The 12,228-nt window shown below is 50.0% G+C and overlaps 1 protein-coding gene across 5 annotated transcripts in view; it reads left to right on the forward strand.

Moving 5' to 3' along the window:
• The window catches only part of Arhgap8 (Rho GTPase activating protein 8), a 76,574-nt gene that overhangs the window by 2,313 nt on the left and 62,033 nt on the right, over positions 1-12,228 (forward strand). For all 5 annotated transcript variants that reach the window (XM_087556583.1, XM_087556582.1, XM_087556585.1 and 2 more), the window contains 1 exon segment: positions 12,033-12,174. In XM_087556583.1, the coding sequence (XP_087412709.1) occupies positions 12,096-12,174 (79 nt within the window). In that variant the 5' untranslated portion in view covers positions 12,033-12,095.

The raw sequence follows: 12,228 nt of genomic DNA on the forward strand, positions 1-12,228 counted from the left end.
CGGAGGCCACTGGGGGGAGGGGTGGCATTCCTTAGTTCTTTTGGCCTGTGTGGGGAGGGGGCCTGGTGGTCCCCAGGTTCTGCTCAGGGACTAGCAGATTCTAGTGCGCGCTGTTTGCAAACGACAGGGTGAACTTGGGTCGAGGTGGAGAGCTCAGTTTGCTCGACAGTTTAAAAAGTAGGCAGTCTTCATTGGCCTCTGTTGTTTCAGGATATGTTTATGAGTTCCTTGTAGAACGCCCCCCGTCAAACCCTTCCCCCAGTCAGAGCCGGGATGGAGGAGGGGGCAGGTCACTGGAAGTCTGATCCCAGCTGTTTCCAGAGGTCAGGTCAGCCTCTTGTCTGTTCCCAGCTTTCTGGAGCCCAGAATCAACTCTCTGTGATCGAAGCCAGGGGGTGTGGGGACATTCCTGGAGGAGGCTGCCTTAGAGCTGGTAGATGGGCTGGGAGATAGGCAGGTGGGTGTGGCCTGTAGATTGCTGGGTGGTCCCGAAGAGGTCGAGGTGGACGTGTCCCGGATATGGGCTTGGATCAGCTCACAGATAGTGAAGTGTAACTTTGGAGAACTGTGTAAAGTTGGGAGTTTCCTGTCAGTGATGGGCATAGAGGTGGCCTCAGTTAATGAGATATAGAACCTCTACCTAGCATACACAAAGCCCTGAGTTTGTTTCCCTGAGACACATAAACAAGGTGTGTGGTGGCCTGAGGCTGTAATCCCAGGACTTTATCAGATTGAGGACAGAAAGCCATCTACGGCCACGTAGTAGTTTGAAGCCAGCCTCAGTGTATGAGACCTTGTCTCTAATAGTAAACCAAAATATATAATAGGGTAGCCAAGAGCTGTCACCTAGAGGTGCCTGGCCTTAGACTCTTACCACACTAAGAAACCATCCCAATACCCGAATCACCCTCATCTTTTTTTTTTTTTCTTTTCTTTTTTTCAGAGCTGGGGACCGAACCCAGGGTCTTGCGCTTGCTAGTCAAGCGCTCTACCACTGAGCTAAATCCCCAATCCCTCATCTTTTCTTTTTTACAGACAGGTCTCATTTAGCTCAGGCTGGCTTTAAACTCAAGGTAATCCTCCTGCCTCAACCTTCGAAAAGCTGGCATTACAAAAATGAACCACTTCGCCTAGTGGGTTTTGGGCCAGCCACTTTCCTCGTGGGGAGTAGCCCCTCTATCTGCAAAGTGTTCTGTTGGCTCACCCATGGTTCTTCCCCAGCCTGGCCCTTTCTAGCAGAGGTCAAATCATCCATGCTGATTGCCTCGTCCCTCCCTCACACCAGCCTCCTGAGATGGTAGTGGCACTGCCCACTTCTAGGTGGAAACGGAGGCAGGGGAGCCATGGTCTTAGTGCTGGAAAATAGATGCCAGTCTCGGCATCTGCCTTTGTGAGAGCAGGCTGGTTAAGTTGGAGATGTTTGGAAGCCTTCCACAGGTCTGCAGTGGGAGGCAGACAACACGCGTCTCTACGCTTTCACCCTTAGTAGCCCAGGGAACTTCTGGAAGACCTCTCCTCAGGCAAACCAGAGGTCCATGGCTTCCACTTGAAAGGGAATTTCAGGACTAGGCGGTGGGAAATAGGGTCGAAGTTTAGTTAAAAGTAGAAAGGAAGGTACTCAAGAAAAGGAAAGCAATACAAGAGGAGGCTTCCCAGGGAAGGATCTGGGGTTCTTTAAAGACTCTTTAAGGGCTGGAGAGATGGCACAGCCCTTAAAGGCACTCATTGCTCTTGCAGAGGGCCCGGGTCCAGCACCCACGTAGTGGCTCACAACCACCTGTCTGAACTCCAGTTCCAGGGGATCCGACACCCTCTTCTGACCTCAATGGGCACGTGTAGGCAAAACACCTAATTTATAAAGAAAGATAGATAAATCTAAAAAATAAAATATAAAGAATTTTTTAGATTTATTTATTATATAGAGAGTTCTGCTGATAAGTATGGTTGCAGGCCAGAAGAGGGCACCAGATCTCATTGCAGATGGTTGTGAGCCACCATGTAGTTGCTGGGAATTGAACTCAGGTCTCTGGAAGAGCAGTCAGTGCTCTTAGCCTCTGAGTCATCTCTCCAGCCCAAATTATAAAGACTTTATTTTTAAAAATTTCATTCTAAATGTGTGTGTGTGTGTGTGTGTGTGTGTGTGTGTGTGTGTGTGTGTGTGTGTGTGTGTGTGTGTGCAGGTTCCTGTGGAGACATTAAGAGGGTGTCAGGTCCCCTGGGGCTGAGTTCCAAGTAGCTATGAGCACCTGAGGTGGGTGCTGGGAACTGAACTTGGGTCCTCTGCCATCTCTCCAGTGCCTAAACGACTCTTGTTGATGTTTTGAGACAGGGTCTCTCTGTGTAACCCTGACTGTCCTGGAACTCACGATGTAGGTCAGGTTAGCCTCGAACTCACAGAGATCCTCTTGTCTCTTGCTTTATGAGTGCTGGGGTTAAAGTCATGCACCACTGTGACTGTCCTCTAAAGGATAATTTTTGCATAAATGTTAAGCACCAGGGTTAAAAGAATAAGAGGGGTTTAAGGAAAGGACTAAGATATACCCAAGCATGGGTATGGGCTTCTCAAGAGAGAATTAATAGGGCCTGGAGAGATGGCTCAGCGGTTAGGAGCACTGACTGCTCTTCTAGATGTCCTGAGTTCAATTCCCAGCAACCACATGGTGGCTCACAACCATCTGTAATGGGATCCGATGCCCTATCTGAAAACTGCTACAGTGTACTCACATATATAATATAAATAAATTAAAAAAAAAGAGAGTTAATAAATATCTTAGCATTGGCCATCTATACCATTTTAATTGGACTTTCACATTACATCTCAGAAGGTGGCGAAGACTCTCCCCTTTTATTTTTTTTTCTCTCTCTCTTTGCTAAGTAAAATTACAGGGTGGCTCTAGAGATGGGTGATATTCTAATAAAGTGAAATCAAGAACCACTACAGTTATAGAAGGGTCTTGGGGTATGTTTTCCTGTATATGGGGTTTTGGGTGAAAAACCCTAGAAAGTCGAAGGTTTAGAGCTAGGAATAGAGACCTTAATCAGGTGTCAAATGGGCTAGAATTCTGTTTCTCATCTGGGAAGAGCCTCAGGGGTGAGGGTGCCTTTTTCTTTTCATGACTTCATAATTTTTCCCTTCCTTTTTATCCTGTGTCGCAGATGTTAGCGAGATGATACAAGTAAGTTTTCTGTCTCTTATGCTGAAGCTCAACTTCCCCTGCTATTTGGTTGAGTCTGATGCTTGAGGAAGATGTCCCACAGGTATCCAGAGGCTTCTTGGGTGGCTTCCGTGGGTAGCCACAGGCTTGGACCTAGGGCTTCTGGCAGTCCATTCTACCCAGGTTTCTGGGTTCTTGAAAGCAAGGTTGGGTGGGTAGCTCTCCTTAAGTCAGTTCTTTGGATCCCTGTCTATTTGCCTCTGTCCTAGCCATCATCGAAAGGCCATTTGAAGCTTGGAGGATGGTGTGTGCATTCTGTGGTTAACAGCTGGGAATAAGGGGGACCCCTTACCCTGTCACAGGCTGTGTGACCTTGAGTCAATCTCTAGCCACTCTGTGCCTTGGTTTCCTCGACTGTGAAGTTTCACACTCTACGCTTATGGAAAGGCCAAAATGAGTAGATTTTTGTGAGTGCCTCAAACCAGTCACACAGCTTTGTGAGCAGTCACTCTGTCTGTGGCCTTTGGGAGCAAGCCTAGGTGTCGAGTGAATTTGTGTATTGCTGATCCTTGCCCGCTGAAGGCCAGCCAGCTCCACCTTGGGAGCAAGAAATGACCTTTCAGCTGGAAGGGGCAGGAGCCAGGGACTCTCAGAAGGAACTGGTTAGGCCGGTCTGGATTCTGGAGACTTCTAGGAGTCATCTTGCCCTTCCTCCACCGGAGGGACTGGGTACCCGGGATGGGGTTTGCTGGGCTTGTGATTTGCAGTAAATTGAAACCCTGGGGTCCTAGGACAAGCTCTGAGTTAGTGTCTCAGTCTCCCTGAGGTCTCTGCAGATGTGCTACCTGTCTCTCAGGCTGGGCAGGTGGGTTTGTGTGTGCCTGTATGTGTGTGTTTGTGTATGTGTACATGTTTGTGCATGCATGTATGTTTGTATGTACATGTGTGTGTGTGATAGTAAGTTTTATTTTTAAAAGGTTTATTTTTAAAAAAAAGCTTCATTTTATGTTTTTCCTCTCCTCCACCCCCCGTGTGTGTGTGTGTGTGTGTGTGTGTGTGTGTACTCTGTTGATCAGAACCCCCAGAGACCAGAATAGGGCATTAGATCCTTAGAACTGGAGTCCCAGGTAGTTGTAAGTCACCTGAGGTGGGTGCTGGGAACCGAGATCAGATCCTTGAAAGACCTGGAGGCCAAACATCGAGCTACCTCTGCAGCCCCTATTTCTCCACTTTGGGGAAAAAAAAACTTTTATTTTTTATTTTTCATTACACGTATGTGTGAATACCTATGTGTCTGTATATGTGGGTTTGTGCACATAAGTGCAGGTGTCCAGGGAGACCAGAGGGTTTTGGATCTCCTGGAGTTAGAGTCACAGAGGCTGTGATCTACTCTGGGAACTGAACTTCAATCCTCTGTAAGAGCAGTAAATGTTCCTAACTACCGAACCATTTCTCCAGCCCCTGTTTAACTATTAAAGATTATTATTTTTTTATGTGTATGAGTGTTTTGCCTACATATATGTCTGGGTGCCATGTGTGTAGTGCCCCAGAGGCTAGAAGAGGGTGTCAGATACCCTGGAACTAGAGTTAGGGATGGTTCTTAACTCCATGGGATGGTCAACTAGAATCGTTGGGTCACTGAGATCCCCATGTGAGCTCCCATGGAGCAGACTTGACTCCAGACTGGACTTCAGCCAGTGGCGATGGTTAAATCTGGTGATTGATCCCTTGCCTGATGTGGGGCTGTGTGTTCTAGGTAACAAGGACAGTTTGTGCAGCGACTCAGAGGTGGTCACAGCTCAGTGTTTGAAGAGTGCCCGAGGCCCATGCGGCTAAAGGAAAAGGGACCGGGGGTGGAAGTGTTCCCTCTTGTGTTCTGGATGGCAGCGTTTGGGCGGGGGATGGGGCTCCAGGAAGCCATCGATGTGAAGAAAGTTGGAACGGAAACATCAGGTAGGCATTGTGAAGTCAAGTCTGGAGCTAGGGCCGGGGTGTGTGTGTGTACTGATGGCTTTTTATTCTTAACACACCTAAGGTTGCTTGGGAAGAGGGCGCCTCAATTGAGGAATTGCCCAAGTCAGATTGGCCTATGCGGCCATGTCTGTGAAGGACTGCCTGGATTGATGATTGGCATGGTAGGGTCCAGCCCACTGTGGGCAGCACGTCCCAAGGCAGGTGGGCCCAGGGTTTTTAAGAAAACTAACAGCTAGAGTCAGTGAGCAAGCCGGTTAGCAGTGGTCCCTTGGTTCCTGCTTCAGTTCCTGCACATTCCTGTCCTATTTCCCTCAAAGATGACCCCTGACCCGGAAGTGTAAGGTGAAACAATCCCTTTCCTCAAAGTTGCTTCTGGTCAGAGTGTTTTATCACAGCAACAGAAGAACAATTAAAACAGGGATGTTTGAGTCTGAGACTGTCATTGACAGGGAGGGCAGGGAAGATGTGGGGCTTCAGCGCCCTCTGGGGAGAGTAGAAGAAGGCCAGGGCCCCAGCCCAGCACTGAACATGAGTGATGGGAGCTGTGACAGAGGTACCAGCTAGCCCCAAATGGTGATAGAAGGGGTCCCAGACTGTGAGAGGGAGGCTAGACAAGGAGGGACCTTGAGCTGGCTCTGCCAGTCAGCCCCATGGACTTCACCCACTCCCCCACCCAACCCTCCCCCAACTCTCACCTGGATCTGGATTCTGGTGACTTCCTATATCTCCCCCTGGCCCAGTGTATGCCTCCTGCCAGGCCTAGGCCCATGTGGTACTGGTGTAATGAGCAGCAATGAGAAGGCTTGCGGCCATGAGTGTAGCTGAGAAAAAAAAATGGCCCCTGGCTGTGGTGTGTCTGAGGCGCTGTCTCTTTCTTTCTGAGCCTTGGAGGGCTGGGCGTGGTGGCATGGGGCCCCTCTCCTGAATTCGGAGAGAGCCAGGAGGTGTGCACATCCCTGAGCTCTTTATCTGTGTGTCCCCCCTCCCCTCTCCGGCTGTGCTGGCTAAGGTAAACCCTGCATTAATTTGCCCGAAGTAAGTAGGTTCTACATTAAGATAATTGCTATAAGGGTCTGTTTGTGTAATATGCAAACACATTTTGACAGCAACAAACCATTTTGCTGTGAATTATAAATAGACCCCTTGGGTGGTTTGGAATCTGTTTTGCATAGCACGCCTGCTGTTGGGATCGCCTGTTCTGGTCTTTGGCGCTGATAAAGACTGAAGCTCTTCCCAGCTTCATAGATGCCGCTGGCTCCCCCCAGGGATAAGTCCCCTCCTGAGGGAGACTCTGGTGCTCAAGTGGAGGCAGGGGACACAGGCAGAGCCCGGCAGGGCTGGGGGGGACAGGACTAAGGCTCAGAAGCACTGAGGCAGGACAAAGGGTCTGTTTGCAGTGTGACTTGTTACTCTGGCATTTATGAGGGGCCTTGACTATGCTGGCCCTGCATGGGGTGTGGGGGTGGGTGTGCTCTTGAGCCCCTGTGAAACTTTACTCCACCAAGGGAGAGCAGGGAGTTGTGAATTTCTGGTCATCCCTAGTGGGAGCTGTCTTGTCGGGTTAAGAGGGTTGACCCTCCGGTGGGAAAGGGAGAATTCCCCAGAGGGAGGAAGATGGATAGAGGCCAGACAGTGCCTGTGGCCAGGGCTGAGGCAGGAGTTTTAAAAACGTACATTGGTGGGAGTGGACTGAGGAGATGGATCAGTGAGGAAGGGGGCTTGCAGTGAGTGAAAGCTTGAGTTTAGGTCTCCAGCATCCGGCTCAGAGCTGGGTGTGCCCATGAACCCATAACCCCAGCCCTGCGGAGAGGGGCGGAGGCAGGAGGATCTCTGAGGCTATCTGCCAGCCTAGCTTTGGGTTCAGTGAGACACCCTGTCTCTAGGGAGTAAGGCGGAGGCAGACAGGACCGCTAATGCCTTCCCCTGGCTTCCATGTTTGCATGTCTGTACAACCACATGCCATATATATATGGAGTTTGGAGTGGTGTCTCAGTGGAAGAGCGATTGCCTAGCATATGGTTGGTCCTGGAGTGTGTGTGTGCGTGCGTGCGTGCGTGCGTGTGTGTGTGTGTGTGTGTGTGTGTGTGTGTGTGTGAGAGAGAGAGAGATTATATATATATATTTTATATCATCATCATATCATCATCATTTTCTCTACATATTGAGCTCTCTCCACGGTTCAGAACCCCAGGAGTCAGGTGATGCTGAGAGCAGTGTAGGATGCTGGGAGAGCCTTGCTTTAATTCCCACTCAATGGCTGCAGAGGGAAGGGAGCACCTGGCCCTCCCCAGCAAACTGCCTCCTGGCAGTGGTGCAGGGCTGACTATGCAAACTTCAGAAGAAAAACAATCTGGCCTGTGCCAAGGGGTAAAGACTTTGAGCTTGGAAAGGGAAAAGATCCGAATGTTGATCGGCTAAAGCCGAGGTCAGAGGAAAAGGAAGCCTCGCTGCTTCAGAGGCCCTGAGGTGGGCTCTGCACAGATATTAAGGCCTGTGGATAGCGTGAGGCCTGGCCTCTCAGCCGTTACTGGTTCCTGGCCAGCTGCCTCAGGGTGTGCGTGTCCTAGGCTGTGGGCTGAGGCCCAAGTTCCTTCGCTGGCTTTTGTAATAGACCTTCCCTTTAAGGTGTAGGCACAGGGTCCCAGCCAGAGTGTCATCCCACACTAGCTAGGTCCCCAGTCATCCAGTGCGGATGATTTTGGATTTGAGGAGTGCTGCAGAGAGGGTGGGCTGGTGGAGCCTGGCGTTGGTGCCCTGTACCCAGCCAGCGAAGCAAACCTGATTCCGAGTATGCATCTGGGGCCCGGGCCAGTGGCTCTTCAGCCTAGGGCCTCAGCGTCTAGAGTTAGGTGATGTGGAAAAACACTGGTGTAGGTCTGGGGAGACCGTGGGTGAGGCCACCACAGGGTCAAGTCTCTATGTGACGTATAGGAGGGCTGAGCCATCCGTACTAGTGTAGGAAAGAATGTCACAGACAGGACTAGGAGGTGGGTGGTCCAGAACTACAGGCGCTTTAGTTAGTACGCTGTGTCTCTAGGTCTGTTGCAAGTTTATGTAGAAGGGATGCCTGGGACACATGGGGCCCCTCTCTTCTTGTCTCCTCTGGGCGTCCTACCCTTGGCCCTCTCCTGGGACCTTTGCCTCCTCTGTTCCTCCCCAACTCTGGATGCCCTGCTTTCAGGATCTCCTGCCAACGTTGCTCTGGCAACCCCAGGAACTTGGCAGTGAGTTTAGCAACCGCCCTGCCTGCCTGTCTGACCACCCAGATGGGACAAAGCTCCAGACCAGGGCCACACAGCAGTGTGGTGACAGAGTCCTTCCCAGGGTACAGATGGCCAGGGCTTCAGTGAAGGAGAAGAGGCAGCATGGGGAGCGGAAAGGGTGTGTGACAACTCGACCAAGTGAGAGGGGCTGCAGCAATTAGGAACAACGAGGTCTTAAGGACCTACTCTCCTGTTAGAGGTGACCAGGTTAACACCCCTGCAGGGGACTTCAGCAGGGAGAACTCACTCACCTGGTGTAGAACTTGCAGAAGCTGAATGTCAACAGTCATGGACTTCCTGTCCTGGACACTGACCTGGAGGCCATCTTGGGTTAGTGTCTGTACTTACGCAGCGCAGAGCTCTGAAAAACAGAGATCAGTTGTCCCCAGGGCACGGTAGTTAAGATGGGTGCTTCCCCTCTGTCGCTACCTACTTCCAGCCCTTGCTTATATGTCTTAAAAATTTCTGTAACCTGAAGACTGGGAGGGGCGGGCTTTTGTTTTGAGACAGAGTCTTGCTGTGCAACCCAGGTTGGCCTCACACTTACTAACCAGTACGATGTCACCAAGTGTACACATCCCCCAGCCATAGTGCTAACAAGTTTTATACCTTAGCCTAGAGGGGTCTAGTCTCCCTGCTCACCAGAGCACAGAGCGGCTGAGGCGTCTAGTGACGTCTCCTGGCTATGGTTTTGGTTTCCCATCTGTATTTGAAGACATGCACTTCGTCAGCACTTCTGTGTTTTGGTCAGTGAAGTGAAGTCTGCCTGCTGGTCTGTCTGTCTCTGTCTGTCTATCTCTGTCTCTGTCTGTCTATCTCTGTCTCTGTCTCTGTCTCTGTCTCTGTCTCTCTCTCTCTCTCTCTCTCTCTCTCTGTATGTGTGTGTGTGTAAATCAAATGTCAGTGTCTAGTGTCAGTGTCTTCCTCAGGCACTCTCCACTTTGTTTTCCGAGACAAGGTCTCTCACTGAACCTGGAACTGACTGAATCCACTAGCCTGGGTGGCCAGTGAGCCCTAGAGCCCCTCCTGTGCCATCTCCCCAGGGTAGGGGTTGCAAGCGTGTGCTGCTGTGTTTTGCTGTTTTACCTGGGTCCTAGAGGAACTGAGCTTGAGTCCTCATGCGTACAAACCAAGTACTTTACTCACCAAGCCATACCCTCAGCTTTGCAGTTCTTTGGTATACACGATCCTTAAAGCTTGATTTTTACTAATTCTAACTGCCAGCCAGAGGAGTCTTTCTTTTGGTTTAGTTTGGTTTGGTTTCATTTTTCAAGACAGGGTTTCTCTGTGCAGCTCTGACAGTCCTGGAATTCACTCTGTAGACCAGGCTGGCCTCGACTTCCGAATTCAGAGGTCTACTTGCCTCTGCCTCCCAAGTGCTGGGATTAAAGGCCTGCACCACCATTGCCCAACTCTACCAGAGTTTTTAAATGCTTTACAGGACAGATATTAAAAGGATGGCCTGGGCCTGTTAAAACATGTTAAATAAAGATTTTTTTTTTTAAATTGGGGGCTGGAGAGATGGCTCAGTGTTTAAGAGCACTGACTACTCCTCCAGAGGTCCTGAGTTCAAATCCCAGCAACCACATGGTGGCTCATGACCATCTGTAATGAGATCTGATGCTCTCTTCTGGTGTGTCTGCAGACAGTTACAGTGTATTCATATATAATAAATAAATCTTTAAAAATTGGATTATTTTAATGTTATAAATATGAGCGTTTTATCTGCATGCACGTGTGTGTGTGTGTGTGTGTGTGTGTGTGTGTGTGTGTGTGTGTGATTAACTGGAGCCCAGAAATGCTGGGGTTCACATGACAGCTGTTCACTTTGGCTGCTGGCCAGAAGCCCTATCACTGTAGAATAGGCCTGGACTGTAGATCTCACACCTATCTGTGGGCATATCTTCCCTTGAGCACCTCAGGGGAAGGAGTGGCAGAGTCGGCTATCCTTGTCCCTTATGCTCTTGACAAGCACTCTTTCTGCATGTTTGAGGGAAATTCAGCTCCCTCTGTACAGCGTCCAGCAGCAGCAAGTGGTACACTCTAGTGTTTTAGCTCTTAGGCCTGGGTGCCTGCTCTCAACAGTGTGTGTCTGGATCCCAACCCTTGATACCAGTTAGTGTTACAGCAATCAGGTCAGAGTGTCTGGATCCCAGCCCTCCAGAGTCTGGTGTTCTAGATCTCGGCCTTTGACTGCTCCCTGTAGCTCTCCTAGCAACTGAGGCCTTTGTTTTCTTCCGATTTGCACAGCTCTTGCCTCCACCACACTTGTTTTTATTGCTCCTACCCTAGCTTCTGGAAATCTCCATCTGTGCTTTTTTTTTGTTTGTTTGTTTGGTTATTTTGGGTTTCGTTGTTTGTTTGTTTTTGTTTTCTTTTGAGGAAGTATATCACCACATATCGATGACTGGCCGGTAACTTGCTATGTAGATCAGGCTGGCCTTGAACTCACGGGTAGCTGTCTGCCTCTGCCTCCCAACTACTGAGATTTAAGGCATGACCCACCACCCACAGCTCCAGATGCCCTCTTATTGCTACTCCCATTGCCACGGCTGCTATTCTTCCGGTTATCCGTTCAGCGGACTCTACCTATAACTCAAGTCAGACAAGACCCCAGTATGGAGACGGGAGATTGGCAGGAAGTCCCACCCCTAGCTAAGGAACTGTTGGCAACTGATAGTTGCTAGGAGAAGAAGAGTCAGGTTTTTGTTTTTGTCTTTAAGAATGTAGCCCTGGTAAGTGGACCGTGCTCCAGTGGAAGGCCGTGAATCCAAGAATCTATGGGCAGCACAAGTTTGACTTCCGTGGGTTTAGAAAAAGGAAACAGAAGACAGGAAGTTGGGTGGGTAGGGAGGCAGGGGTGGATCTGGGAGAAGTGGAGGAGGACTGTGACTATGATCAAAACACATTGTGAGGAAGAACTCATAAAAACGAAAAGGGAAAAGATCAGAACTGAGAAAGCAGTGGAAAACCAGTACCAGGGGCAACACAGGAAACTGCCTTCCTCCGACTCACAAAGGGATTCCTTCACATAGCCTATCCATATAGCTGGAGCAGAACATTGGCCGAGCGGGTCTGGCAAGGGTGACTTTAACAAGTGAGGCAGGCCTTCATTCAAATGGGGAACTCTGCACCAGTCAAGTGTCTTCTTCTGGGTCACCAGAAGAAGTGCTGACCCTCAAGTCCTGGTAGAAATGGCTGCAGGGTCATGCAGGGTTCACGGAGGCTGTAAACTGGCAGAAATCCAGGGGCAGGCTGATGAAGTGGGTGTGTCTGAACAGAGCTTTAGGAGACAGACCTGGGCTTCCACGGCAAGCAGCGCTTCTTCAAGACCCTGCCTACCTCAGAGCAGCAGCCCGCTGGCTATTTGGCAGATAATAGTGGGGCGCACTAGGGAAGGGAGGGTCTAACAGCTACCAGCTAGGGAGTCCATGTCCCTCTGACTCGCAACATCTCAGCTTAAAACAAAAATGCCCCCGAGAAAGGATGGTTCCAACAAAAGCTAACTGTTAATGGTGTATCAATAGTATTTACTAGTCATTTGTCAATGCTTAGGTCCTGTCTTGGTGCCTTAGTGAGAATAAGTCCCCCTAACCTAGCTTGACTCCTAACTCCGTTTAATTCCTGTGTTCCCCAACAGAGCTGCAGAGACAAGGAAGCAGCAGCCACACTGAGGGCCACAGGAGGACCCTCAGTGGTGTTCATGGCTGGCCTGGACCCCACGCTGAGCACAAGTCACCCATTCTATGATGTGGCCAGACACGGCATCCTGCAGGTGGCAGGTAGGTGAACTATCTGGCTGGTCCCCAGGACTGATCGATATTGTCTTTAGGGGC

The sequence above is a fragment of the Rattus norvegicus genome, chromosome 7, assembly GCF_021556685.1.
Source record: "Rattus norvegicus strain SHRSP/BbbUtx chromosome 7, alternate assembly SHRSP_T2T, whole genome shotgun sequence".
Taxonomy (NCBI): Eukaryota; Metazoa; Chordata; class Mammalia; order Rodentia; family Muridae; genus Rattus; species Rattus norvegicus.